Source organism: Zootoca vivipara, chromosome 2, assembly GCF_965207765.1.
Source record: "Zootoca vivipara chromosome 2, rZooViv2.hap1.1, whole genome shotgun sequence".
Taxonomy (NCBI): domain Eukaryota; kingdom Metazoa; phylum Chordata; class Lepidosauria; order Squamata; family Lacertidae; genus Zootoca; species Zootoca vivipara.
The window spans coordinates 1126672-1154422 of record NC_142584.1 but is presented as its reverse complement, the minus strand read 5'-3'; the positions used below and the strand labels follow the sequence as shown (position 1 = coordinate 1154422).

At 47.9% G+C, this 27751-nt stretch overlaps 1 protein-coding gene across 9 annotated transcripts in view; it reads right to left on the bottom strand.

The window, feature by feature from the left end:
• Nucleotides 1-23: 23 nt before the first annotated feature.
• The window catches only part of TNS2 (tensin 2), a 130042-nt gene continuing 102314 nt past the window's right edge, over nt 24-27751 (bottom strand). For 8 of the 9 annotated variants that reach the window (XM_035101897.3, XM_088662784.1, XM_088662782.1 and 5 more), the window contains 12 exons: nt 24051-25310; nt 22054-22204; nt 19252-20174; nt 17252-17338; nt 12735-12866; nt 10900-10992; nt 10127-10204; nt 7381-7458; nt 6149-6317; nt 5870-5938; nt 4377-4406; nt 24-3652 (listed from right to left, as the gene is read on the bottom strand). In XM_035101897.3, coding sequence (XP_034957788.3) covers nt 3511-3652; nt 4377-4406; nt 5870-5938; nt 6149-6317; nt 7381-7458; nt 10127-10204; nt 10900-10992; nt 12735-12866; nt 17252-17338; nt 19252-20174; nt 22054-22204; nt 24051-25310 — 3212 coding nt within the window. In that variant the 3' untranslated portion in view covers nt 24-3510. The remainder of the gene's footprint in view (nt 3653-4376; nt 4407-5869; nt 5939-6148; nt 6318-7380; nt 7459-10126; nt 10205-10899; nt 10993-12734; nt 12867-17251; nt 17339-19251; nt 20175-22053; nt 22205-24050; nt 25311-27751) is intronic. The other variant, XM_088662783.1, reaches the window with a different exon arrangement.

The following is a 27751-nucleotide window of genomic DNA, read 5'->3' as shown; positions in this document are numbered from 1 at the left end:
CAAAAGTAGAGCAAGCACCTTGGTTCCTTTCCCCACCCTGTTGGGTGTTAATTTTAAGAAGTAAACAGAAGTTGTGTTGCCATTTATACACAGAGAAGAAAAATACAGATATAAAAAATAACCAGGCTTAGTGCTGCAGCTCCCCCCTCCCCCCTATATATAGATATATATTATCAAGACATCTCTAACATCCATATATAAATTCTTTAGTAGACAAAAATAGATCTCTGTACTAAACCCAACCTTCCCCCCACCTCAAAGATTTGGGGGCTGAGCCCCATTTTCTCCTCTTCTACTGATGTGTTGTTTTTAATAATATTGGTGGCTTCTTTGCTTTGTTGCATAAAAAAGCACACACACACACACACACACACACTACCAAGCTCAGCTGTTGCTCTTTTTCTACTTGTTTACATATGGCACCCACCAGTGAGCAGCAGCAGGGCTTAGTGGATTGCACCTAAGAAGCAGCCTAGAAATCAAAATGGCAGCAATTGTTCAAACGATTAACGGTGGTCAAAAGGATGAGTTGTCTCACAGGGCTTTGAGCCTCTGGGAGATGCACTGAAAGCAGCATTTCAGCAGATGCGTGTTCTCCTGTCATGGTATTTCAGTGCTGGAAAAAAGGTACAAGAGAATCTTGTGTTCAAAAACATACAGCACTTGCAGACTGCCAATACTTTCAGGTGGGATTCAGTTGCATACTGGCAAATTAAGGTTGCTTGATTAAAGTGGCTTTTTGTGCTCTTGCACAACAAGCCAACAACAAAACACCCCAGACTTTTCGTACTAAGGTAAGTCATGAGAAAATAGGGAAGGGTAGAGTAACAGTTCTTTGTTGCGGTATCACGCAAACTCGCCACAAAGAAATGCTCAGTAAAACAGCCAATGTTTGCAAACATGCAAACAACGACTTAATAAACAGGTCATCTGAAAGCAACCACATACAACTTCAAAGATATCAACTGATTGGTCCATAAATGGCCACTCCAATTTTCTCTTCATTGCTTCACTGGGAAAAACTGCCTTGTCTCCCTTGCACAGCACTTTACATCTGTGCCCTGGAGAGAACTGGAAACTGAGCTCAAAAGGTGCTTCCTGACAGGTTCTTACATGGGATCAGTGTTGCCCATACATGCACAGGTTCTGCAGCAGCTGCAACAAAATAGTAGTCCCCCCCCCCCCCCGCTTCAATCCATTTCTTCCCCTTTTGCAAAAAATCTGATTAAAAAAACACACCTGTTGGCTGTTTGTAATACCCAAATTACCTATTTGCAATACCAAGCCTCTGTCCAGAAGCGCCCACAGAGACAGGTCCAGATGATCCAGCCGTAATCCATGTACTCCGTCTCACTGCACTCCTGAGCTAGGAGCAGAATTCAGAAAACCTGGTTCTTCACTCTGCTAACCCCCAGGTTACTGCTGCCTTTAATTTTAATCAGAATATGAGAGCAGTTGGTCCCATTCTCTGTGCTCTGGTCCTTTCAGCACACATTGCTGCTGCCACTCTCGGCTCCTGCCACAAGGTAACCTGGTAACTTGAAGACCAAGCATCCTTACTCAGGCAATACAGCAGCTTCCCAATGCTTCCCACTTGACCCCTCTATCACATACTAATGCCATAAATGCTGCTCCATTATAGAACTAGGAGAAAGGTAACTCGCCAGAGACGTTATGGACTATGCATCTCCTTTACACAATCAGTGCATTTTCACGCATGACTCTTGCTGCAATGTGAATGCAAAGCCGGCATTGGTCAGTGTTGATTTGCATTACAAATCTTTCTCCCACTGATGGCCTAAAATGGTGACCCTCCCATCCCATGTTCCCCTACTGCAGTCTGGGTTCTTTCCATTTTGGATGCTGTTTACATCAGGAGCAGGGATCCCATGAGCCCCCAGATATCTCTGGACTACGGCTCTCATTATCCCTGCCCCTTGGCTGTAATGGCTGAGGCTGATGGGAATTGGGGGTCCGATAGCTTAAACTCTGTATGTAAGAGATGTGAGTGAATTGCCCCTCTTGTGCTGCTCAATTCTATTCAATATGTAGACTGGATTAAGTTGAAGGGTTGCCTTATAATCCTATCCAGAAAGCAAGGCCTTCATTCTAAATGGCAAAGGGTAGTGGGAAAATAACTGAAACCCACACCCAAGCTTCAGAGCCAATGGTGAGAAAGACTGCCAGGCTGATAAAATATGTTGGTACAGTACAGCAAAGGATGAAAGGAAGGGATGTGGCATTTTAAAAGATAAGAATTCTAAAACACCCAAGACCAGCTTTGCAGCCATAGCTTGAGTGTTTTAAACAGGGCGGACAGGCTTCAGGCTTATGAGATCTACTTCCATTTTTTACTGAAACCCTGACATCCTCTAACCACTGTCACTGTCTTTCAGACACACACACACACACAAATAACACTCCAGGTAGCCCCCTGCCCATCTCCTTTGTTTCAGTAATGTAACACTGGGAGGGGTGTTATTTTCTGGTTGTCAAACTTGGAGTCACAAATACTTTCTGATCTACTTCAACACATCCAGAAAGCTAACAGTAGAACTGACTGCTGTCCATCAAGCTCAAAACTTCCAAAATGGATCACTTATCTTACCATGTTGAGTACCTTTCTTCACTAATGGAAGACAAGGTTAGTACTTGATAAGCCTGAAGGGTATTTATAGCCAGGCTGGACTGATCTGCATGATCAGAAGCAGACATGGGGCTGGGACCTCTGGCTGCTGGTTCTGTGCTGCAAAATGGCACACATGCCCATATGCAAGGGGGCTGCAGGAGTGGGGGAAACAGCAAGTAGGGGGAGAGCTTAAGCCCTTCACCTGCCCACTAGTCTCCCCAACCCCAACCCCAACCCCAACCCTGGCAGACATATCCCAGGTACTTTTCTCACTTTGCTGGGGCTTTGACCCTGCAAACAGCACCCTGCCTCCTTTCTGTTGCTTTGCAGCAAAGAAGCAAGAACCAGATTTCCCCAGCCAGCATGGTGCTTGCAAGCTGGCCCTTAGGCTACCCTTGGGCCTGCTCAGAGAAATTCTAACCTCTTCGTCTACCAGGATGGTACAAGATGCTGCCTCTTAATGGATGCAGACAGTTCCACATATTCATTGCTTCCAGATGCCTTCAGTTATGGTTGTGCTGCAGAACCTTGTCTGAGCTTATGGAAAAAATCAGCCAAATGTTTAAAGCTGTACAGTCCTTTTTCTAAGTTGTCATCGATTGGTGCTTTGTCTGCTGGTAGGAAAACGCAGTGCAATGCAGACTCCTGGGGTCCAGTGAAGTGAGTGCAGCCTTGGCATCCACTCCCCCTAGAGCCCTTTTTGCTGGCCAGTAGGTGGGGGAGAGGCAGAGGAGTAGAAAACCCCCTAGCAGTGGCTCCACCTAGGCCTGTCAACCTGCCCAATAACAGCTTCTTCCCGCATCACACGAGCAGCACAGATCAGTGGTCAAGGTAGAGAGGAGGAAGAAGATGCCTGCAGAGAGCTCCGCAGCAGTGTCCCTTCATCTCCGGTGAGTCCCCAGCATAACCTTTGTGATGAAGTTGACAATGGCCGATGCCGGTTGCTCAGGGTCTAACTCAGCAAAGAGGTGGCAGACGTTCTCGCATGGGCTGCCTTGCTTCTTGGCCACAAAGCCAAAGATCCTGGAAGAGAAAATCACTGCTGAATATGTGTGTGCATATGCATGAGAGATGGTCCTGGTACCCATTTTAATTGATTCTCCCTCATCCCCAACTCCAGGCTGGTTAAGGCACCTGGATGCAGCATCAAAAATGGCAAGTCAGGGCTCAGCTCTCAGGACCAGAATAAAACCAAAGAGTTTTGGAGGAAAAAACCCACACATTTTTTTGTACTCTGTAAAGGTAAAGGGACCGACTCTGGGGTTGCGCGCTCATCTCGCATTATTGGCCGAGGGAGCCGGCGTATAGCTTCCAGGTCATGTGGCCAGCATGACAAAGCCACTTCTGGTGAACCAGAGCAGCACATGGAAACGCCGTTTACCTTCCCGCTGTAGCGGTTCCTATTTATCTACTTGCACTTTGACGTGCTTTCGAACTGCTAGGTTGGCAGGAGTTGGGACCGAGCAACGGGAGCTCACCCCGTCACAGGGATTCGAACCGCCGACCTTCTGATCAGCAAGCCCTAGGCTCAGTGGTTTAACCACAGCGCCACCTGGGTCCCTTTGTACTCTGTAAAACACTGTAAATAATAGCAGCAGTAGCAATAGCAGTAATGTAGTAGTAGTAGTAAAAATAATATTAGCAGCAGTCTCCTGGACACACAGAGGGGCTCTATTCCTGTTAAAACAATGGCTGACAAGACCTTTGAAAAGTTAGCCACATGACCTTTGGCCTCCCCAATGCTTACTTGGATGTGGTGCCATCTGGGTTAGCCCACCTGCAATTAGAGACAGACAGACAGAATAATGTCACATCAGAAAAAGTATATTTACCATCATCCTCTGAGACAAGCCTTCAACAACCCCCTAAGAGGTGACCATTCAAAGCAAACACACAGCATGCTTTGCTTGAAAGGAAGCCCTTGGGAAGCTGATCACCTTTTAACTAGAGCAGATCTTTATGTCAGTTTAAGTAATGCCATCTTCCCACCCACATAAATTTAAAGGAATAAAAGGAATAGTAACACAACATGCTTTAATGCAGCTGTTTGGTTAATAGCAACACACTCCAAAAATGCCAAGGAGCTCCCTCACAATTTATTTAAACTCAGATTAAAAGGGCAGAAGTTTAAGAAACTGCCTGTGAGGTCTTTTATTTGTTTTTAGGTATTGGGTTTATGAATTCCTCTTCCTCCAAAAGAAGCCAGAGTGATGTACAATAAAATATAAAACAACAAAATACTTCAACAGATAAAACGCATTACAAATCCCCAAATCTCTATAAAATAAAAAAATTATTAAAACATTGTATCACTTGCTGATGTTAGGCATTAGACAACAGAAGCTTGATCTGTAAAGGTCTGGGCAAACAAAGGCACCTTCAATAGACACCTGAATGCAAATAACGATGAGGGCAAACCTTACTCCAGGTCATTCTAGAATCAGGGGGGGTCTTGCTATCCAATCTTGAACCATGAATCCTACTGGGGACCATAAGCAGAGACAAACCCACTCCACCAATGTTAGGAATCACGTTGGCTGGCCTTGGAGAAGGTGCTGCTTCGGATACTGGTTCCCAGGGCTTTATAAACCACGATCAACACAATGACAACAGGCCTAGGGAAGGTGGGTATGGTTGGCCCGAAAAGGCCTGGTGGGCCTGATCTGGCTTGTGGGTTGAAGGTTCCCAACCATTGTTCTCAACCAAAGTGATTGCACTTTCCACCCTAGGGGGTCTTTACAACATACAATTCCACACAAACTCATTTATCATAACCATGGTCATTTTATTAGTCACACTAGCAAATACCCACAACCACTTATAATTAGAACCTTGTGAGCCCACCAAAGTAGGAAACACAAATATAGGACTCTGCTACATCAGTAAAGAAAAATAATGTTAACTGTGCTATAACACTGTGACACCAGATGGCGCTGTGGAGTCCCATCTTTCGGCAATGTGATTTCCCATTATAAGGTTTACAGTGCTGAAACTTTTTTGATGTGTCTAGATCCAGCCATAGTCTCTACACAACAGCCTCTTCTTAGAACTCATCTTACATTTCCCCCAGAGGTCCAGGAAAGATCGCACAGACAAGCCTCTATAGAAGCTCCTCCATAACCTCAAAGCTACAGCTGTAAAGGCTCTATAGAGAGAACACTGACAGCAGACTGGCGTTCTCTGAGTAAGGCACAAGCTAAGCAAAAGCCTGTGGCAAAGCCAGGCTAAGCTGCTGGTTACCTGCGGTCCTGAGGATCTGTGCTACAGAAAGTGACGCTGCTGACAGGATAATGGCGCCGGAAAAACAGCCTGCGGGTAGAAGGAAAATTTCCTGAATCAAGAAGGGAGGAGAGGTACAAAAACCACTGTGGGTTTCTCATGACAACAGGAAGAAGAAAATACATGGGAAGAGCAAAACCTATCAAGATGGGCAGGGAAGACAACAGCACACTAGGAGGAGAGGAGGGGCTTGGCCCACAGGTATCCTGGTGCCCCTAGAGCAGAGGCAGGGTGACTCACTTTCTCTGGTTGTCTGTGAGCGTGATGCCCTGGGCTGACACCTTGAAGTGCACGACACAGGCAGAAGCACGGGGAGTGGCACTCAGGGTGCTGGTGGCTGCCTTGGCCACAGCCTGTGGACCTGTCAGGGACTCTGTTTCCACAGAGCTCAGGTACAGCACACTGCAGGCTATAATTTGGAAGAGGGGAGGTGGGGGGGGGAGAGAAAGAGATCGGTTTTTCCAAAACTTTGCAGCTTCCATAACCACACAGCTGAGACCCCATCTAGTTCCCCATCTGCTCAGGCTTCCAAACACTTAAGAGAATCCCTTCCATTTCATCCTTGTTTGATTTTCCGCTTGTTGAAACCAAAGTCTGGATTACAGTGATGCCTCGCAAGACAAATTTAATTCGTTCCGCGAGTCAATTCGTTTTGCGAAAAATTCATCTTGCGAATCGCAGTTTCCCATAGGAATGCATTGAAATTTCTTTTTTGCCCATAGGAACGCATTAATTAAATTTCAATGCATTCCTATGGGAAACTGCGATTCGCAAGACGAATTTTTCGCAAAACGAATTCGTCTTGCGAGTCACCATCAGATCGCAAGACGCATTCGTCTTGCGAAAAATTCGTCTTGCAGGGCATTCGTCTTGCAAGGTACCACTGTAGATGTTAGCGAGCCTTGGTTGGGAAGAGGCTGTAGTGGGAAGTGGGAAACGGGAAACGGGTTAAGCAACCCTTCCCTCAATCACTTCTTCTCCCCTGCGAATTTCATCCTCTCCCTGCTGCTTTGCAGCTTTTCAAACAGTGACGAGGATTCCACGGCTGAATCTGCTGCTGAATGCCTACAGACCTCCTTACCTATTTGTGACAAAAATAGCCTAATATATCTTCCTACTTGAGTGACACTGACCTCTAGTGCAATATCCAGCTTCTTGTGCATCTCAACTTCCACGAAGAACAAAAAACAAAGGTTTTGTTACTTCTATTTTTCAGTTTTAATTTGTATACCATCTTTCTTTATTGGGATAGCACAGTCACTGGAGCATGGGACTCTTTTAATCTCATGGCTGTGGGTTTGAGCCCCACATTGGGTGATCTAATGCAAGTAAGTCATAATAATGGGGCTTTCTGTGTGGTTCTGCATCCCTTCACCTGTGAATAATATCAGAAGTGGAATTCTCTAAACTGCTGCTGGTTTGGGGGGGGGGAATGAACACACACTGCCCTCTCTCTCTCCTCTGGTACTGACCTGCTCCCTGTTTCAGCAGATCAGCAGCTGTGCTCATGTTGGTGGGGACAGCCAGCTCTGTGCTCTCCTCCACAAGATCTGAAAAGGGGGAAGCAAAGAGAGAGACAACACTGTCTAACATGCACACAGTGGTTACAGCATGGGGAGCTTGCATGTGGTGAAACAAGGTTCAAAACTTCAATCAGCTGTAAAGATTACTGTGCCACCACACCTGCAACCCACCTTTCTCTTAAGAAGCCCATGGCAGAAATTTAACTTTACAGCAGGCACCCCCCCAACTGCGGCCCTCCAGATGTTTTGGCCTACAACTCCCATGATCCCCAGCTAACAGGACCAGTGGTCGGGGAAGATGGGAGTTGTAGTCCAAAACATCTGGAGGGCCGAAGTTTGGGGATGCCTGCTGTAAAGTTAAATTTCTGCCACGGGCTTCTTAAGAGAAAGGTGGGTTGCAGGTGTGGTAAATATGGAGCAGCCAATGTACCATCCCCAGATTTTGTTGGATTCCATCTCCCATCTTCCCTGGCCAACCGGCCGTGCTGGTTGGGGCTGATGGAGACCAGACTGTTTCCAGAAGGACAGTTTGGGGTGGGGGCACTAGTCAGGCATGCTCATTTATCCCCTGCAGTTCATGCAGCAGAAAGCAATACAGCTGCCATCAACCTTAGCATTTAATGAAGTACTTCCAAGGGTGGAAAACCCTTTGCAGTCATCATCTTGTAATCCTTACAACTGTAAGGTACATGAAATACATTACTTCAGGTGTGGGCCTGAGTGGCTTAGAACCACCTGGTGAATTCATGAGAGTCAAGATCTGACCTTACTGATCCATAGCTCCATCTCTGAGCCACCACACTGCTTATACCAGCATGGGAAACAGGAGCTGTAAAACTTGGCAGCATCCTAACAGTAGATGCACTGAAATCAATGAACCTGCTAGTTTGTACAATAATTTCCATGGTTCTACTCTGAGTAGACATTACCGTGTTTCCCACATTTTAAGACACCGTCTTATATTTATTTTACTCAAGAAAATAAGCCATAGGTGGGGTGTCATATTTTTTTAATTAAGCAATCTACATTTTGACCTTTGGAGCTGGGCGCACGTCATACTTTTTCACAGGCGAGCGTGGTCAGAGCCAGGAGCGCGCCTAGTGCTGCCCGCGCTCCTCCTGGGGCCGCCACGCTCAACTCCCATGCCCAGCCAACCCAGAGACCCTCCCTCATTGCCGCGGGGCATTTCTTTTCATAGAATCATAGAATCTTATGATTCTATGCCTCTTTTCAGGAGGAGGAGGCAGATGCCCGGAACCGGCTGCTGCAGCTGGGCCAGGCGGAGGCGAGGCCGCTGCTTGCCCCTGGGGGCTGCGGAGGCGGCTGGGCGGGGACAGCCGGAGCCCAGCCAGGTAGCAGCAGCAGCGGGAGGACGAGTACGGTGCTGCTGCTGGCCACTGCAGGAGAAAACAGGCGCCCGAAAGCGGCGGCTGCTGCAGTCCCGACAGAGCGCGGAGCAGCGCCGCTCGTCCGGAGGCAGTGGGACCCAGCAGCAGCGCCGTCCTCATCCTCCCGCTGCTGTTGCTGCTGCTGCCGGGCCAGGTGGCTCCTGGGGGTCGCAGAGGAGGCTGGGCGGGGACAGCCGGAGCCCAGCCAGGCAGCAGCGGAAGGACGAGGACGGCGCTGCTGCTGGCCGCGGCAAGAAAGCAGGCGCCCGAAGGCGGCGCGGCTACTGCAGCCCCGACAGAGCGTGCAGCAGTGCCGCTCCTCCCGAGGCAGCAGGACCCAGCAGCAGCGCCGTCCTCATCCTTCCGCTGCTGCCTGGCTGGGCTCCGGCTGTCCCCGCCCAGCCTCCTCTGCGACCCCCAGGAGCCACCTGGCCCGGCAGCAGCAGCAGCAGCAGCGGGAGGGTGAGGACGGCGCTGCTGCTGGGTCCCACTGCCTCCGGACGAGCGACGCTGCTCCGCGCTCTGTCGGGACTGCAGCAGCCGCCGCTTTCGGGCGCCTCCTTCCTCCTGCTGTGGCCAGCAGCTCCTCCCGAGGAAGCAGGACCCAGCAGCAGCGCCGTCCTCGTCCTTCCGCTGCTGCCTGGCTGGCCTCCGGCTGTCCCCGCCCAGCCTCCTCTGCGACCCCCAGGGGCGAGGCAAGCAGTGGCTCGCCTCCACCTGGCCCGCTTTCGGGTGCCTGCTTCCTCCTGCCGTGGCCAGCAGCAGCACCGTACTCATCCTCCCGCTGCTGCTGCTGCCCGGCTGGGCTCCGGCTGTCCCTGCCCAGCTGCCTCCGCAGCCCCCAGGGGCGAGCAGTGGCCTTGCCTCCGTTGGGCCCAGCTGCGGCAGCCGGTTCCGGGCGTCTGCCTCCTTCTCCCGAAAAGAGGCATACAACCTCCTCCTCCTGCTGCGGCTAGCATGCTGTGTCCCACTGGCTAGCTGGGCGCTCGCGGTTTCCGCGCAGCGCGGAGGTATGGCTTATTTTCAGGGGGTGTCTTCTATTTAACAAATACTTTAAAAGCCTGCTACGGCTTACTTAATGACTACGCCTTAAAAAGGGGGAAACACGGTAGTTGGATAAAACCCAAGCAGCAGAGATAATGACTTGCCTGGAATACCCACGCCCCTTTCTGCTTTAATGTGGGGAAGCTTACAGGGACGCTGCCATACAAGGCATTATATTTGATTGTTTCGGGATTTATAGCCAAACTACATCCCCACTGCACCCAGATCTCTTGGCTCCCGAAAGCCTCTTGAGCACTTCTTACCTTTGCTTGGGATACGGAGACGGCAAGGCAAGGAGATGGGGGTGATGGAGTGCTGGGACACCAGGGCTGGCAAGCTGCCTGCAAGGAGAAGAGGAACAGCCATGGGGTACAGCACTGCTTCTCCTGCACAGCCTCCTTACATAACAAGCACCCTCTTCCTCCCTCAAACCTGGAGCACTGCTTAACCTTCCTAGCAAAAGCGTAACATATTTTTTCTAGATGAGGATATCAGGAGTCTCCAGGAGGTAGCGCCCACTTGCCCCACAAGGTACATAATAACATTACGAAGAGCCCAGCTGGATCAGGCCAATGGCCCATCTAGTCCAGCATCCTGTTCTGACCATAGCTGCCAAGTTTTCCCTTTTCTCGCGAGGAAGCCTATTCAGCATAATGGAATTTCCCTTTAAAAAAGGGATAACTTGGCAGCTATGGTTCTGACAGTGGCCAGCCAGATGCTGGTAGGAAACCCTCAAGCAAGACCCAAGCACTCCCCCCTCCTGCTCTATCCAGCCACTGGACTTCAGAAGTAATACTTCATAAGTATTACTGCCTCCAACTGTTGTGGCAGAACACAGACAAACACAGACATCATGCTGGTAGCCAATGATAGCTTTACCCTTCAAGAATTTGTCCAATCCTCTTTTAAAGACATCCAAGCTGGTGGCTTTGAAATTTATCTGCTTAGGTATGTGTGTAACTTTTTACATTGCAAAATATAAATGAGAATGTGCCAGGTGTATGACCACCTCTTTTTCTTTATCTCAGTCACTCACCAAAATGGGGCTCATTGTTGCAGCCTTTGATCTTCACACCCTTAGGTCCTGTCTCAATCAGGAAGTGACGCACCAACTGTTCAGCAGGGTCGCCTATGGAAGGATGGAGAACAATCTTGGTTGGTTTCTATTTTTAAGTGAACTTAACTACTTTAGAATCATAGAGTTGGAAGAGACCACAAGGGCCATCCAGTCCAACCCCCTGCCAAGCAGGAAACACTATCAAAGCATTCTTGACAGATGGCTGTCAAGCCTCCGCTTAAAGACCTCCAAAGAAGGAGACTCCACCACACTCCTTGGTAGCAAATTCCACTGTCAAACAGCTCTTACTGTCAGGATGTTCTTCCTAATGCTTAGGTGGAATCTTCTTTCTTGTAGTTTGAATCCATTGCTCCGTGTCCGCTTCTCTGGAGCAGCAGAAAACAACCTTTCACCCTCCTCTATATGGCATCCTTTAATATATTTGAACATGGCTATCATATCACCCCTTAACCTTCTCTTCTCCAGGCTAAACATACCCAGCTCCCTAAGCCTTTCCTCATAAGGCATTGTTTCCAGGCCTTTGACCATTTTGGTTGCCCTCTTCTGGACACATTCCAGCTTGTCAGTATCCTTCTTGAACTGTGGTGCCCAGAACTGGACACAGTACTCCAGGTGAGGTCTGACCAGAGCAGAATACAGTGGTACTATTACTTCCCTTGATCTACATGCTATACTCCTATTGATGCAGCCCAGAATTGCATTGGCTTTTTTAGCTGCTGCATCACACTGTTGACTCGTGTCAAGTTTGTGGTCTACCAAGACTCCTACATCCTTTTTACATGTACTGCTCTCAAGCCAGGTGTCACCCATCCTGTATTAGTGCCTTTCAATTCCCCCCCCCCAGTGTAGTACAGTGGTGCCTCGCTTAACAAATGCCCTGCTTAACGAAATTTCCGCGTAACGAAAGGTTTTTTCTAGCGGAGGTTGCCTCGCTAGACGAATTCGTTTTATGAAAAATTCGTCTAGCGAATTGCGGTTTCTTTCAAGCAAAGAAAGAGATGGAAACTTATCTATGTATCTTCCACTTAACCACATTCTTTCGGGGTTCATGAAGTTAAGAAAACACAAATACAATAAAAACTAAACCTATTGATGAAGGGGGGGACAGGAACACATAATACGAGCACCAAGATCACATAAAACATTGTGGCTTAAGAGCCAGCAATTCAGAACACTCTTGACGGGATAAAAGGCTAAGGAAGGAATTGGGTAGTCTGAAGAGGAGGGATGGGCAGAGGAGGGAAGGAAATCTATTAGCCAGCCTTCTCAGTTATCCCTCCGTGTTTCCTTTCTCACCTGGACATGGTCAGGGCAGGGCTAAGAGGCACAGCAATGTCAGAAGCAGCTGTGTTCATATTGTGCGAAGCTGAGAGGAGGCGTGCCTGTCTGTCAGTCACAGATGAGAGGACAATGGACAAGAATGGGCAAATTGCCCATCACTCTTTGTCTTGGGAGGCTGGAAAGGTTTGCCCAAATGACAAGACCCTGCCCTCTTGGCCTCACTGATGTGGTTTAAAGGAAAGCAGAGCAATATGTTTGGCAGCAGCTGGGCTGTAGGAGTTGCCGGAAGGAGGCGTACATGGTGCCAACCAACCATCTTAGGAACTCCATATTTGAGTAGAGGTTTACTCTGTAGCCTTTTCTTCTCCCGAAGATCTCCTGCGAGGCAGTGTAGGTTGAGGATCAGAGTTTTCCTTCTAACACTGCAGCGACTGCTTGGGAGGCGGGTACTTTTTTTGCATGGGGCTGTAGCTACTGCTGCAAGTCAGGCAGTGCTGTTTTTTCGCTTTTACCTTTGGTGGAGTGGTTGATGCTGTTGGGTGGAGGTGTTGCCACTTTCAGAGCCAGGCCGTAGGCCCCCTGGAAGGAATTACTGTCCCGAATGAGGAACGTCCCAGGCTCCTTGTCCTTCAGAAGGGCAATGGCTGGTCAGGAACAAAAATGTAAGTAAGCATCTTGTGTATGCAGAAGCTTGCACTTCTGCCAAGGCAGGGTTAACCATCACACTACATTATTATTCAGAATGAGGCCCAATACCACCTGGGATCCTGGTACTTCGTGTAAAATGGACACCCACTTCTTTAAAGGTGCCTGCTGCTCACGGGTTATGATGGCTGCCTCCTCTCCAGCAGACAGGAAGCACCATTTCCCCCAAACACAGGAAATACAAAAAAAGGTCAAGTGTCTGCTATTGCATACATTACATACAGAGCCGTAGCTAGGTGATCTTGAGCCCCTGGCAGAACCATCCAGATAGCGCCCCCTAGCCACGGACAAATTAGCTCTTCTTTCCGCCTCTCCTTCATCCCCCCTCCACCCATTCAATTCCTCATGCACTTCACCTTGTAAAGATTTCTTTTTGTAATGCATTCTGATTGAAGGAGACCAAAACAGAGAGAGGACACAAAGATGGGGAAGGCTGATCTACATGATGGTACATAGGTGTCTCCCCATTTGCAAGCTTTTATAAAAATCTATATAAAAAAAAGGAGGTAGCTAATTTTCAGGAGAATATAAATTTAACACTGGATCAGACTGAGAAAAGTAAACTAGATAGCAAAATTACAATAAAAGAAATAAAGGACGTAATCAAGGAATTAAAAAATAGCAAATCACCAGGACTAGATGGCTTTACGGCCGAATTCTACAAGGAAATTACAACAACTTTTTAATGGTATACTAGAAGGGGAAAAAGCCCCAGAAACATAGAGAAAGGCAGAAATAACGGTAATCCTAAAACCAAACAGAGACCCCAAAGAAGTAGGTTCATATAGACCCATTAGTCTATTAAACCAAGATTATAAAATCTTCGCCAAAATCATGGCAAACAGGTTAAAAAATGCCATCCCCAAAATTATAAAAGAAGACCAATATGGATTTGTTAAGGGTAGAAATATTGCCCACCCGATTAGAAATATTATTAATGTATTACATCACGGACAATCAAAAAGCTTGGGTTATTGAAATTAGACGTCTTTAAAGCATTCGATACACTCTCACAGGAATTCTTATGGGAAATAATGACTAAATATGGAATAGGAGAGGCTTATCGGTTTGCAATACAAGAACTATATAAAGATGGAACAGCAGTGGTAAGAGTCAATGGAGAACACTCCCAACCCTTCCCAATACGCAGAGGTGTTCGGCAGGGCTGCCCTCTCTCGCCATTCCTATTTATAATGGCTATAGAACAACTAGCGGAAAGAATAAGAAACTGTGGAAGGATAGAGGGTTATAAGATCGGGAAAGAGGAGATGAAAATTAACTTGTTTGCAGATGATATTATTGTAATCATAACAAATCCCAAGGAAGGGATAAAAGAAATAAAGATAATATTAGAAGATTTCGAGGAATACTCCGGATTAGGGGCAAATATAACAAAATCAGAAATAATGTACTTTAATGTAAACCTACCTGAAAAAAAAGAAATAAATAGCATAACAGGTATGGGCCTGGGTTCTAAAAGAATAAAATACCTGGGTATTGAACTCTATAGGAATATTAACAAGACCGCAGAATTCAACTATAAGAAGACATGGAATAAAATACTAAAGGATATGAAAAGATGGAGAAACAAAACTTTAAGCATTACAGCTAGAGTCAAGGCTACCAAAATGTTCTGGGTCCCCAAGCTAAGTTATCTTTTCCAAGCCATCCCACTAGAGATAAAAAAACAGCAATTGGAACAATGGAATGGTGAGATAAGACAATGGATATTCGGAAGTAAAAAATCAAGGACACAAAAGAGGTTTGTGTATAACCACAAATCAGAATTAGGGTGGGGCCTCCCCAACATTTATAATTACTATGAAGCCGTCCAATTAAAAACTTTACTAGAAATTGGAGCAAAAAATAAACAAAAGTGGATCAGATTTGAGGACGAGGCCAACAACGGAGCAGGAAGATTTGGAATCTTCACAAATAATGTTAAGGAAGATCTGAAATCTGCAATAGGACCCAGGAAATTGGCATTAGGCATATGGAGGAGATGGCAACCTATATGGTTAAAAAGGATCTCCCTGTGGGCACCCTTAGAAAGCATATACGAGGCAATAGACGACCCCAAATGGTGGAAAATTCTTAGTGCTAAGGGATATCACATAGTCCAAGATATGTATAGAGGAGAGTCCTTAAAGTCACTGCAGGAAGTAACAGAGAACATAGGTAACCAATACTGGCTAAAAATTGGAGGGTTATATAATAAAATTCTTAAAGCTCAAGAGATAGGAAATATGAGAGTAGAAGAGCCAATAGAGGAACTATATAAACAAATGGAAAAAGCTAAACAAGGAATGATAGGTAAAATCTATAAGAGGATGATTACAAATAAAGAACTGACAACCCAACTTATTCAAAAGATGTGGAGTAAAGAAGAACAAATTAGCGAATCAAAGGTCGAAAGGATAATGAAAGGAATAGATGAGATTAAAGTAAGCAAATTTAGGGAGCTCAAACTAAAATTCTTTCTAAAATGGTATAGAACTCCGGCCCAGCTAGCTAATATGATACCAGGATTGAACCCTAACTGCTGGCACTGTGAACAAGCCAAGGGATGGTTCTCCCATATGTTTTGGGAATGCCCAGAGGTAGGGGGATTTTGGAATAAAATCCTTAAGGTTGTTAATGAAGTTTTTAAAGTGAAGCTACCTATAGACTTCAATCTTATGACAATGGGTATACTAGGAAACACGGCCATAGAGAAAGGTGACCAGCATACCTTCAAAGCAATGATACTAGCAGGAAAGGCAACAATAGCTCTAGGTTGGAAAGATAGAGAAAAATGGACAGTAGAGGTCTGGACTAATTATCTGTTTGAATTTATTCAGTCAGACATCGTGGCAGTAACGTCACAGGATATGACATGGAAGGCCAAGTCTACTGCGATAAGGACCAGATGGAACCCCCATCTTCAATGGATAACAACTACTGGACCAGAGGACATTCAGTGGAAATTAAAGACATTGTGCCCGTGGCTGAGGACAACTGTTTGAACCCTTCCAATGGATTATGGGTGGGGGAGGGGGTGGGAAGGGAAAGAAAAAATGGTACGGGAAATTAAACATTGGAAGGAGAGAATATAATGTATGTAAAAATTCTCGTACTTCAATAAAAATCTTTAGGGAAAAAAAAAGGTGTCTCCCCATTTATGCACGGGTTACGTTCTGGGCCCCTACGTGCATAAGGGAAGTCGCATAAAGTGGGTAGCACCCCACTTTAACAGTGAGAAGGGCATGGGAGCCAACTCCTTGGGGCCAAAGTTCCTTCACCCCCCCCTAAAATATTTGAAGATCCCCCCCAATTAATGGGCATTGCCATTCAAATAGTGTGTGTGTTTGATTATATAGGGTGGTGCTTACCTGCCCCCCCCCATATATTTTATTCAAGTTGGCACCCTTGAAGAGGGTGTGCAAAAGGAGGGGGGAGTGACTCTGGAGTAGGCAGGCTTTGAAGCTGGGACTCTCCCCCCGGTGCCCGGAGAGGCAGGTGCATGGGCAATGAGGTCGGCCAGGCAGCACCAGGGAGCGAGGCTGGTGGACCTTCCCAGCCCCAACCCTGAGCAAGGTCCAGGAGAGGCAGAGCCGGTGCCTCACAACCAAACAGGATGGGGCGCTTGGGGTGCATGCAGGCTCCCCTGCCACGCTGCTCAGCCAACCCAGATGCCAGGAGGGGCCAAGGGGCGAGGGGGGGCAGCTGAGAGCAGGCACCACCCAGCTAGGGGTGTAGCAAGGTGGGAGCGGGCCACTCCCAGCTCTGTGTTTTGGGGGGCAGCGCAAGTGCTGGCGCCGGCACCCTGCTATGTAGCATGCATGCGCAGCGTCGCTCGATAGTGATGCCCCGCCCCTGGGGGCACATCATGTTTGCCGCTCCGGGTGCCCCAGCGGCTTCCGATGGCACTGCGCCCATCTGGGCTGCGGGCAGGGAGCACTGGCTGGACAGGGTGCCTGGCCGGAGGGTCCCAGCAGCCAATTTTAGGTCCCCTCCTCGCCTGCACCCCTGGCAGGGGCCCACCTCACCACTCCCTAACTACGGCCCTTATTACATATGCTATTACAGTGCAGAGACATTTTAAATATGATCACCCAGTGGGGAACATGAAGTTAACATCAACAGTCACAACTCAAACGGACACATATTTCACCGTGAATTAACTGAATCGCAAGAGAGATCTAGACCAGTTCTTGAATTAAGCGCTGTTTGATGCTTTTTGAACACAAGGTTGGGGGAGCCTGCTCTAGACCAGAGAATATGTCAAATACTGATTTTGTTAAATCCTATCCAAACTAGGCAAAACTGCTTGGGAATTGTGTACCTTGATCCCGGGACAAATGAGGCTTGTACCAGAACTTTGATGTGTCTTGGACAAATTTGACGCTAACTTGGTTCTCTTGCTGTGAATCTGGAAGAAAAAAGAAAGAAAGATAGTGTGGCTCTCTTTACAAAAGGCAGGCGAGCAAAAGTGTTAGGAATGGCTTTTAAAAAGTGCAACATTAATACTAACACAAAATATTTTTTGCGGCCCATTAAGAGTGTTTGACATGCTTGCAGGCCCTCCAGATGTTGCCTGGCTACATTTCCCATCATCCCTGCCCATTGGCTGTAACACTGGCTGAAGTTGATAGGTTTTGGAGTCCAACAGCCCCTGGAGGGCCACAGGTTTCCCATACCTGTTCCAAGTGACCTTTACCACAATCCTATAAAGTAGGACATTATTATAACGGGGAAGGGTCATAGGTAGAACACAGGCACCAGTCCCAAGTTCAATCTCTATTCAAAAGGACAGGTAAGGATTCCAGAGAGCTGTTGAGTTTCAGAGCCGAAAATATGGGGCTAGATGAGCCAATGGCCTGATTCGGCATAAGGCAACTTCATGTCCTCATTACAGTATTCCCAAATCAATGGGGTCTGCGGCTTGTGAGGAGCGCTCGCAGGAGCTGGGTATGTGTAGCCTGGAAAAGAGACTGAGAGGAGATATGATAGACATCTTCAAATACTTAAGAGCTGTCACATGGAGGAGGGATGATGCTTGCTTTCTCCTGCTTTGGAGGGTAGGACTCAAACCAATGGCTTCAAATTGCAAGGAAGGAGATTCTGACTAAACATTAGGAAAAACTTTCTGACAGTAAGAGCTGTTCAGCAGTGGAACAGACTCGCATGAGAGGTGGTGGACTCTCCTTCCTTGGAGGTTTTAAAGCAGAGATTGGATGGCCATCTGTCATGGATGCTTTAGCTGAGATTCCTGCATTCCAGGGGGTTGGACTAGATGACCCTTGGGGTTCCTTCCAACTCTAAGATTCTATGATTCTGTTCACACAGTAGTTTATAACATTTAAGACCAACATCAACAGAATAGAGTACTAAAACTAACAAATCCCAGCCGACAGCTTTAGATGGAATGAGGAAAATGGACTTAGATTCTTGAGGTTGCTGGAGTGCCATATTTTATTCAGTCTGGACCCTGGGTTTCAGTGCTAAGCCCCAGGGAACTTGGGTTCAAAAGGAAGCCTGCTTCTCCTTACAGCTAACACCTTTTTGAGATCAAGGCCTCGAAAAGGGAAAGCTTGTTGGTGGGATGGAGGGAAGTCATGAGCTCGGCAGAGCGGCAGGGAATGAGATTTGTAGGTGTATGTTGGAAATTATTGTTTATAGTGAAAATTTAATAAAAATTATATTTTTAAAAAAGATCAAGGCCTCTACTGTTGAGTTAGAAAAACCAAGTGTCAGAGCCTTCCTCACAACAGAAACCATTTCAGAATGCTGGTGCGGACTGCCGAATGTGGAATTTATCCTGACTTCTGATGTTGAATTAGTCTCTCTCAACAACCATGTGTTGCATGCGGTTGTGTGGAAAGAAAACCCAACGTGAAAGCTGCTACTCTACGTGACTGGGACACCTGATTCTGACCACGTGAAGCCCCTACACACAAGCAGCAGCTCACACATTGGGCTTTTTTTTACACAACACATGGCTGTTGAAAGATGATGTCTGGAGTGAGCCTAGAAGCCAACTTCACACTTAACCCCCTGCAGGTGAGTAACACATTAGCTGGGCTTGACAGATAGCCTTCAACCTGATGCACATGAAATTTTTTCACAGGTGGGAGCATTCAAAACACACAGCCCCCACCTGCATCCTGAACTGGTACAGTCCAGGGAACGAGGACCACCTCGGTGTCCTACATCCAAATCAGTTATTGAGATACTCAAGGGAGCTGCAGAGCAACTGAGAGCTGGAAGCAGAGGGTCGGCATTTAGGAAGCCAGAGCAAGGGGTTAAAAATGAGACAGTGGAGCCAAATGCCACACCAAATACCTGTTCTAAGAACAGAGCTGTTAGCTGGGCCAGGTGTGTTGCCATCAGGTATGCCAGGTGCAAAGGTGACGTGGTGAGCGGAGCCAGGGCTACGGCCAGGCGGTGAGCTCCTCTCCCAGTTCCTGGCTGCCGGTATGTGATGCTTTTCAGGCAGTGGGGGCTGCTGTGGCTCGCAGAGTGGATCCCGTTCGGAGAGGCTGCTCTCTGCGCCCGTGTAGTAGGCTGTTGCAATGGGAAAGGCCGGGGTGGGCGAGCCTTGTATGTCTGCGGAACCATAGCCAGGGGCTGGCGGCTGGACACTGACTGGGTAGGGCCCGAGAGAGGGGCTGCTGTTGGGGCACCGGAGAAGGGAGCTCACCTCAGCCTCATTTCTCTCACAGTGCAGCTGCCCATTGTAGGCTGCTGGGATCTGAGGTGAGGCTGGAGCACTGGACACACTTCTGCAGCCGGGAGGAGGCTGGCTGTAGCAAGGAACCCGTAAGCTGCTCCTCGGGGCCGGTCTCTCCATGACGGGGCTTAGCTGAGGCCGCGAGGCTCCCTCGGCAGACGATTCGCAGGAGACTGTCATGGCCTGGAGGCTAGACCTCGCCGAACCGTTCTGGTGTGGCTGGTCCTCTGCCGGGACGCCATGTTTGGCTGTGGGTGAGGGGGTGATGTGTGGAGGGCTGGAGGAGCAGTGGGTGCGGGAGCACAGCTGTGGCGCTTGGAGGCCTGGTCTCAGAGAAGTCCCATTGGCCTGCGGGCGGAAAGTTGGGAGGTGTGTGAAGGCCTGCATTGGGGTGAGCATCTGTGTGGGGCTGCTTGAAGAACCAATCTTCTCTGGGCCTCTTTTCCAGCTAGGAGAAGCCAGCTCTTCGGGGCTCAGCCGCAGCATGTTTTCAGGGGGGTTGGTGGCCTTGTTGCTGTGCTTGAAGGTGCCAGGGCTGTGAGAGAGAAATCATATTATTAATAAACCTTGACAATAGCATCTGGCATGCCCAGAAAAAGATGTCCATGCTGGCAAGCAGGGGAAACGCCACAGCTGTTCAAACTGGTCGTTGGGTGGGAGGGACCAAAGTGTATCCAAGGGCCACAGATTACTCTTTGGGCTCATCCACGCTTCTGTTTGTCCTGATTTCTAGCCATGGGTCTGAGAGGTCCTTCTTTTGTCAGCCACTTTCCCTGGGAAAAAACCATGTTTTCTACGGAGTCAGAACAAACGTCAGTCAGATTTTCTGCAGTTGATGTTTGTTCTGATTCAGTAGTAAACTGCAGGGGCTCCAGGGAAAGTGGAAGGATGAAAGAAAAACCTCTCGGACCTAGAAATCAAACGGCAAACAGAAAAAAAACAAGGGGCAAACAGGAGTGTGGAGTGCCCTCCTTCGAGTTCGGTACTGTACTGCCTTTCTGCCCAGTGAGGATTATCAAGGTGGCTTATTTTTTTGGGGGGGGAGGGGTGAATAGAGCCTTGCACATAATGCACACAAGATTGACTGGCTCACAGTATTGTTTTACTAGCTCAGCTGAGCAACCACCTCAGGGATTGCAGAGTTATTCTGCCTCATGGCCTAGAGGCAGTTCTGAACTTATCAGGAGTTGGCAAATTGTTGCTTACACGCTTGCAATAATAAGAGTTAACCAGAAACATTAAAACCCATTGACCAATAGCTACTATAATAAAAACTAGGCAACAAAACAGCTGTTGGGGTTATTTAGAGTGCATGTGCAAAATGTGGAGTTCTGAGGCTTTAACTCAGGCTTCCCCAAACTAAGGCTCAGGGGCCGGATGCGGCCCACAAGGCTCTTTTATGTGGCCCCCGGCGACCCCCGCTATTAACGGGAGCATCGCAAATAGTATGTGCACATGCATCATTTTTCGCGTGCTTCCAGGCCGGAGGAGGCCCATGCACATGCGCACAAGCTATTTCCGGTGTTCCGGCATCCTGGACGTGTGCCGGAAATCGCATGTGCGCATGTGTACGGGTGCACGCTCCCGCGCTCTCCGGCCCACAGCACAATTGGCGCTGGTGGCACCGGCCCTCAGCGAGGTAAGTTTGGGGACCCCTGCTTTAACTCTTCCCCTACTCACCTGTCACCCTGCTATGGTTCACATCCAGAAGAAGAGTCCTACACCTACTGCTTTTGTGTTTTTAAAAGTCGTTTGCTAGTCACACTAATGGCATCTTGCTAAGTTTGGTCTTCAGCTTGAGCACCTTGCTTGTCAGAGCCAGGTTGATTGCCCAGATGCTCTGCCTGAGCCGCCTGAGAACATGCCCTGGTACACACACACAAGGCAGCACTACCACAGTGGCTGCCAGTGGCAAGGGAATACTAGACTGTCTTTTAGGGAACATTCCAGACCTTTTCACCAAGGAACTCATGAAAAGCTTCAAAAAATGTGATACGTTTTCTGGAACACAGTTCAAACAACGGCTCTACAGGTAAAGTTAATCGCTCTACACCAGGGGTGGCCAACTCCCAAGAGACTGTGATCTACTCACAGAGTTAAAAACTGGCAGTGACCTACCCCCTTTTTGGGGGTTTGGGTCAAAGTTGTTGAGTTTTTTCAGGGAGGAGGTAAATGTTGAGCTTTTTTAAGGGGAGCCACAGTTGTTCAGCTTCTTTGAGGGGAGCCAATGATCTACCAGTGATCTACCACAGACGTCCAGTGATCTACTGGTAGATCACGATCTACCTGTTGGACATGCCTGCTCTACAGGATGATGATTGACAGCTGGCTTTGACTTTGAAATAGGACAGAAAGATTTCTTAGAAAGAGCCACAGGTAGGAAATGTGTGCAGGCTTCTGTGTGGTGCACCCACCTGTCACTGCTGAATACTGGACTGCTGGTGTGGAAGGACGTGGGAGAGCCAGAGGTGTCTGCACAGTGAGCCAGTATCTCCTGGCGATGGTGCTGAAGGGAGATGGGGCTGTCATGCCAGAGCATCATGCCGTCCCTGCCGTCTTGCATCCCTGTGGAAAGGAAAGGAGAGGAAATGCAGACAGTCTGTTGGACTAGCACAAAGCCATTCCGACGCATTCATATGGAACGGATCCCAGATCCCAGGGCCTTGGGCACATTGATCGCTTTTCACAGGATCTCTGCTGCATAGGCACTGTGGCAACAAAAGCCCAGCATTTGATAGCTGCCTCTGCTCTTGCATGGAACCCCTTGGATATATTTAGTAGTACGGAGTAGTGGTTAGAATGCTGGGCTTGTGGGCATCTCGGGAAGGGGAGAAAGGAGGCAGTTGCTGAGAATTGGGAAGATTATGGCTCACCTTTCAACTCAAAAATGAAAGCCAGCAGCAAAGGGTCCACAATCTTTCTAACTGTTATTTCACACATGCACGGAGTCTGTAAACTGTTATTTCACACATGCCCCCAGAGTCTGTGAACATTTTAAAAATTATTCTCCTAATGCAGATGAAAGTCTAAAATGATTATACCCAAGTTGTGGAGCTGTGGCTCAAAAACCACAAGTTACTGTACACCAGCACTGCAAAGCAAAGTGACCCAGTGTTATAGCCCATTGTGCTAAAAGGAGGGGGGAGTTTGTACAATAGTGTACAATAATTCTGAAATGCAGTCCAGTTGTGCTACCTAGGTCTGGGTTTTTTAAAAATAGAAAAAAGAAAGGGGGGCTGTGAAGCTGATTGTAGCAGCAGTGCAATTAATTAGGCTGTGTATACACTCCTGTTTACTCTGCACCCATTGGGATCTGACCTCCACACACACACACACCAGGTTTGGGAAGTGGTATGTGCACAACATTAGCTGTCATTTATCTTGTATCTATCCTGACTTGCCTTATAAAACATCTGTTTTGATGCGCTTTTCCCCACACCAGCTTCAATCCAAATGTAGAAAAAGAACCACCTAGTTGCCTTCTAAGCCTTCCATGTTTACATAGCCTTAAAGGCTGGAGGGGACCAGGGGGAAAAACGAGGGTTTCAGCAGCAAGTAGAAGCACAATGTCTGGATACCAGGTCTACCTGTTTGGCAATAAAGCTGTATATACAAGTAGGTTTCTGAAATGCGATGGGGACATTTTTTCACAGTGTGCTTTTGTACATAGCAGTTTGCGCAATGACATCATCTGTGCTGTCTGTACAAATAGCCAGGCCTATTTTCAGACTAATGCACAAAAGTGTTCTCTATTGCCCTCCCCTCAAATTAGTGATTCCACAGACCATACATACACAGAAACAGACACAGACACACACACAGACACACTCTTTCAAAAGAGACGGTCTGGTGACTGGTGTGCAGATAAACTGATATACAGAAAATATATACTGTATATTCCTGCGTATAAGACTACTTTTTAACCCAGGAAAATATTCTCAAAAGTTGGGGGTTGTCTTATATGCTGGGTTGTATTTCTTATACGGCGAGTATATCCCAAACTCTATATTTTAACTGGAAAAGTTGGGGGTCGTCTTATACGCCCAGTCGTCTTATACGCCGGAATATACGGGTATATAAATATACAGAAGCAGCTGAGTTACTGTCCTGCTACTCTGCATATTTCATTTACAGACAAGGTAAACACGGTGAGGTGAAGTCCAGCAACATCTGGAGGGCCACAGGTTCCCTGTCCTTGCACTAAGGTTTCTGGACGTTCACCCTTGCCCTTTTACTAGCACAAAGAACCACACCCCTTGTTCCTCTCTAGCCATGTGATACAGCACCCATAACTGCTGAGCCTGAAATCCTTTTTTTTGGGGGGGGGGAGAGGAACCCTTGGCTATGAATGCCCAGGATGCCTCCTGCATTGGCTTGGGAATGGAGCCCCCTCCCTGCCAGTCACACTCACCACGTTGCCTTTCCACAGGTGCTGGCGGGAGGAATTCATCGCTGCTCTCCGGGGGCTCATATCCTTGCTTCCTGGTTGGTGGATACAGGGGGCTGGTTGGCGAAATGGAGCCGGAGTGGGGAGACCCAGAGTACCCAGAGACAAGGCAGGACTTGGCTGGGCCCCGGCCGTAGGGGTAGGGTGGCCCTGGAGGGTAAGGGGGGCCATAGCGGGGGTAAGGAAAAGCCTCAGCATTCTCTTCCATCACTTTGGGCCTCTGGTGGGCTGGGTAAGCGTGACCTATGTGACCTGCCACCACCTTGGGCTCAAAGTTAAAGGTTTGGTGTTGCCCATGGGGCACAGGGTGGTGCCCATAGGTAGCAGGCATTAGAAGGGGCACAGGCTGCCCTTCCCGGTGGAGCGGGTGATGAAGCAGAGACGGCCTTGCGTTTTCCACCCCCCACAGATCAGAGTCCCGGTCCAGGCGGAGGCTGTAGAAAGCAGCGGTGGGCAACCTTGCCTCTTCACGAGCCACCTCTTGGCAATCTTGGCAGGGGCATAAGAAAGTGGGTGGGTCCTCCAAGATGAGCAGCTCCTCCTGCTCCCGCCGGCTGGGGCTGTGAGGTGGCAGTGTCTCATGGCCAAAGGGGTAGGTGTGGGGCGACTGTATGCCCTCGGACAGGGAGCGGAACACCCGCCGTTTCTCTTCATACCCCTCCGGGTGCGCATGAGAGGGCCCACCATTATAGAGGGGCTGCCTCCACTCCAGAGTCCCATCTGGTCTGTAGTAGACCATGTTGGGAGGCCTCTCAGGGCTGCGGGAACGGTAAGCAAGGCGGCAGGAACAATGGCGGGCCAAGCCAGAGCGCTGAGCTGGGTAGGAAAAGTGGATTCCTGGCTGACCTGGGTCTGAGAGCTCATCTTCCAAAATGGCAGTTTCTCTCTCTTTGGTAGGAGAAGGGGAAATGGCATGGGGACAGCTCCCTTCACTCGGTTGCCGAGGCTGGACACCAAACCCCCCCAAGAGCCGGTCTAGCTCCTCCTTCTCGGCAGCTGTGGGCTGTGGCCTAGACAGTGGCGTGCTCTCATCCGCCTTCTCGGTCAGCAGGGAGGAGTGTCCTGAGTCGCTGCTGATGGACAGGAAGCGCCCACCTTGCTGCGGAGGGGACTCTGGTCCGCTGGGGCTGCCATTGGTAGAGGAGGAGAAGCTGCTCAGGTCACCTTTCTTCTTGATCCGGGCATAGAGGCTTCCGTCAAGAGGGCCCCGGGTGTGCAAGACATCTGCAAAGGACAAGTGAAACAACCACTCAGGGAAGGGTGTGGGCGATGCAGAGCAGTAGGTGAGATCGGCATTCACACAGCACATGTGGCCTGGAGTCCCCCCAGCAAATGGCTTGTGCCTGTGTGCTTGGAACATGTTCGTCCAGGTGCCTCATGCTCTACGCTCATGGTTTAGTACTGGGGATGAGTAACTTTTACATCAGGCGTGGGAACCTTTTTGGCTCTGCGGGCCAGATCCTTATTAGGATCTAGCCTTGCAGGCCAAATTTGACAGGTGGGTGGGGCTGCCCACCAAGTAATTGGACGCTTCAAAGTTCTGCATTCAGAACTTCAAAGCACCACACTCAGCTCAGGCATCAGGTGTGTGAGCAAGTTCCCCATGGGGCTCTCCCTTGCACATCAGATCCAGATTTTGGCTCAACAGCCCATCAGCCGCTGGGCAGAAGAGACAAAGTCTGCTTTCCCTTGCCAGTGCACCCTCAGGAGCACACTTTAAGGCTTCTGATGGTGCATTGGCAGTAGAATCTTCACCTGCCTCACGCCTGATGATATCACCTATGGAATCTATATGTTTGACAGCTCTTGCCGTCTTTTCTCCAGACAGTGGACTGGGGACCAGAAGCATATTCTACCGCATGAACTGACCACCTTCAAGAACAATCCTGCACTTTTAAAAACTTGGCCCCATCTACCTCAGAAAAGCATGGTTCAAGTAGTGAAATATATATTGTGACTATGAGTTTGTGCTCCAGTTCCTCAAGTAATTAAAAAACTTTTTTTAAAAGAAGTTTGTTTATTTAATTGAGCAAAGTGTGTATAAATGAGCAAGCCTACATATGTTTCTTTAAAACAGTGACAAAGAGGCGAGCAAGCACACTCGATGTGCAAAGAGTAGAGCATTGACTGGCAAGTGGCTGTTTGTTGTACAAGTTATGGAACCAGGTTCCTACAATGATTAAGAACCTGCTTTGGCCGCTTTTAAAATCCTTTTATTTATTTATTATTTATAAAAAAGTTAAACACCACTGTATCATTAAAATATATCACAGCAGTTTATAACAATATCAAAACATACAGTTAAATCTTAAAAAAAACCAAGTTAAAAGTAAAAAAAAATTAAAAATAAACATCAAGCCTGTCTTCATCCCATGGCTGGAGACAGATGATTAGAGCTAAAACTGGTTTGAAAGCAGGGTTGCCTTTTGTGGGCTGTATCAGACTTTTATCTCAGGTAATCAGGTTTTCTAGGTTCCTTTATTTTGTTTCAAAATCCTGGAAAACCAATTTGGCCAGAAGCTACAGTGAGCCAAATGAAATATGTGTGAATATTGCAGAAAGCAAAGCCTCTCTCTGAAATCATCTTCACCTCTCTTAAGAACTACTGTCTCTCTTCTGCCATAGCTTTGGTTTAATGAACATGCTGAAACAGAATCAGGCCTTGTCCAGTGTGTGTGTGTGTGTGTGTGTGTGTGTGTGTGTGTGTGTGTGTGTGTGTATGTGTGCATGTATGTGGGGGGGGGGTTGTCCACTGGGGCCTGTGAAGGGTACATTTTCTTCCTCATATGTACACCTTTCTGAGAGGCCATTACTCATCCATCCATTGATCAAACTCATCGTTATACTTTATTTTCCAAATTTATGGCACTCTTTCTCCACAAACAAACACATTGCAAAAGATGGCCTCCTTTCTCTAAATATCAGCTCTTGCTAGGAAGGAAGAAGGAGTTTTATTCCATCCTGTTGACATTTTTTCTGGCATTTGAGGCAGACGTGCCACAACTATTAAATTCCCATTTGCTTACTCCCTTCGGTATTTTATTTATTTTAGTTCTTAACGAGTTTACTTTAAGTGGATGTTAGGAGGAAACTGTAATCAGGGTTGACTGCGTAAAAACCAGCTGTTGGGATTACAGCTCCCAGGGGCAAAAAAAGTCACTTTAGTCCAGATGTGTCTGTGCTGGGGCCATCATCCTGTCCAGACTGGGGTTTCAAACTCTGAAACACCAAATTTCTTTAAAAATGAAGGGAGAACTTTGAGCTCCGCTCACCCACTCAAAGTGTAACCAGCGCAGGAAGTTAAGATGAGCTGACTGAATTGTGGCACACAGCTCAGACTTGAAAGAAGCCTTAGAGCCAACAGCAGAAAGTTGCCTGATGCATCCTTGTGAAAACAAAAGCAAATCTCAATATTGTCCACTTTTAGATATCAGCAGAGTGTACAGTGCTTAGATATAAGCATGTGTGTACGGTTGAGTCACATCTTATGTGCATTAATCCTATGTGGTTTCAACTATATGCATTTGGCTGCAGCTCCAGTCCAGGATCCATTCCAGAGTTTTTCTTCTGGCTTCATCTCTCTGACCACCTTCCTCTTCCTCCCTTCCACAGGTGGAGTGAGGGGAGGCAGCAGAGACACCAAAAGGCTCTTCTCTGCTCCTCTG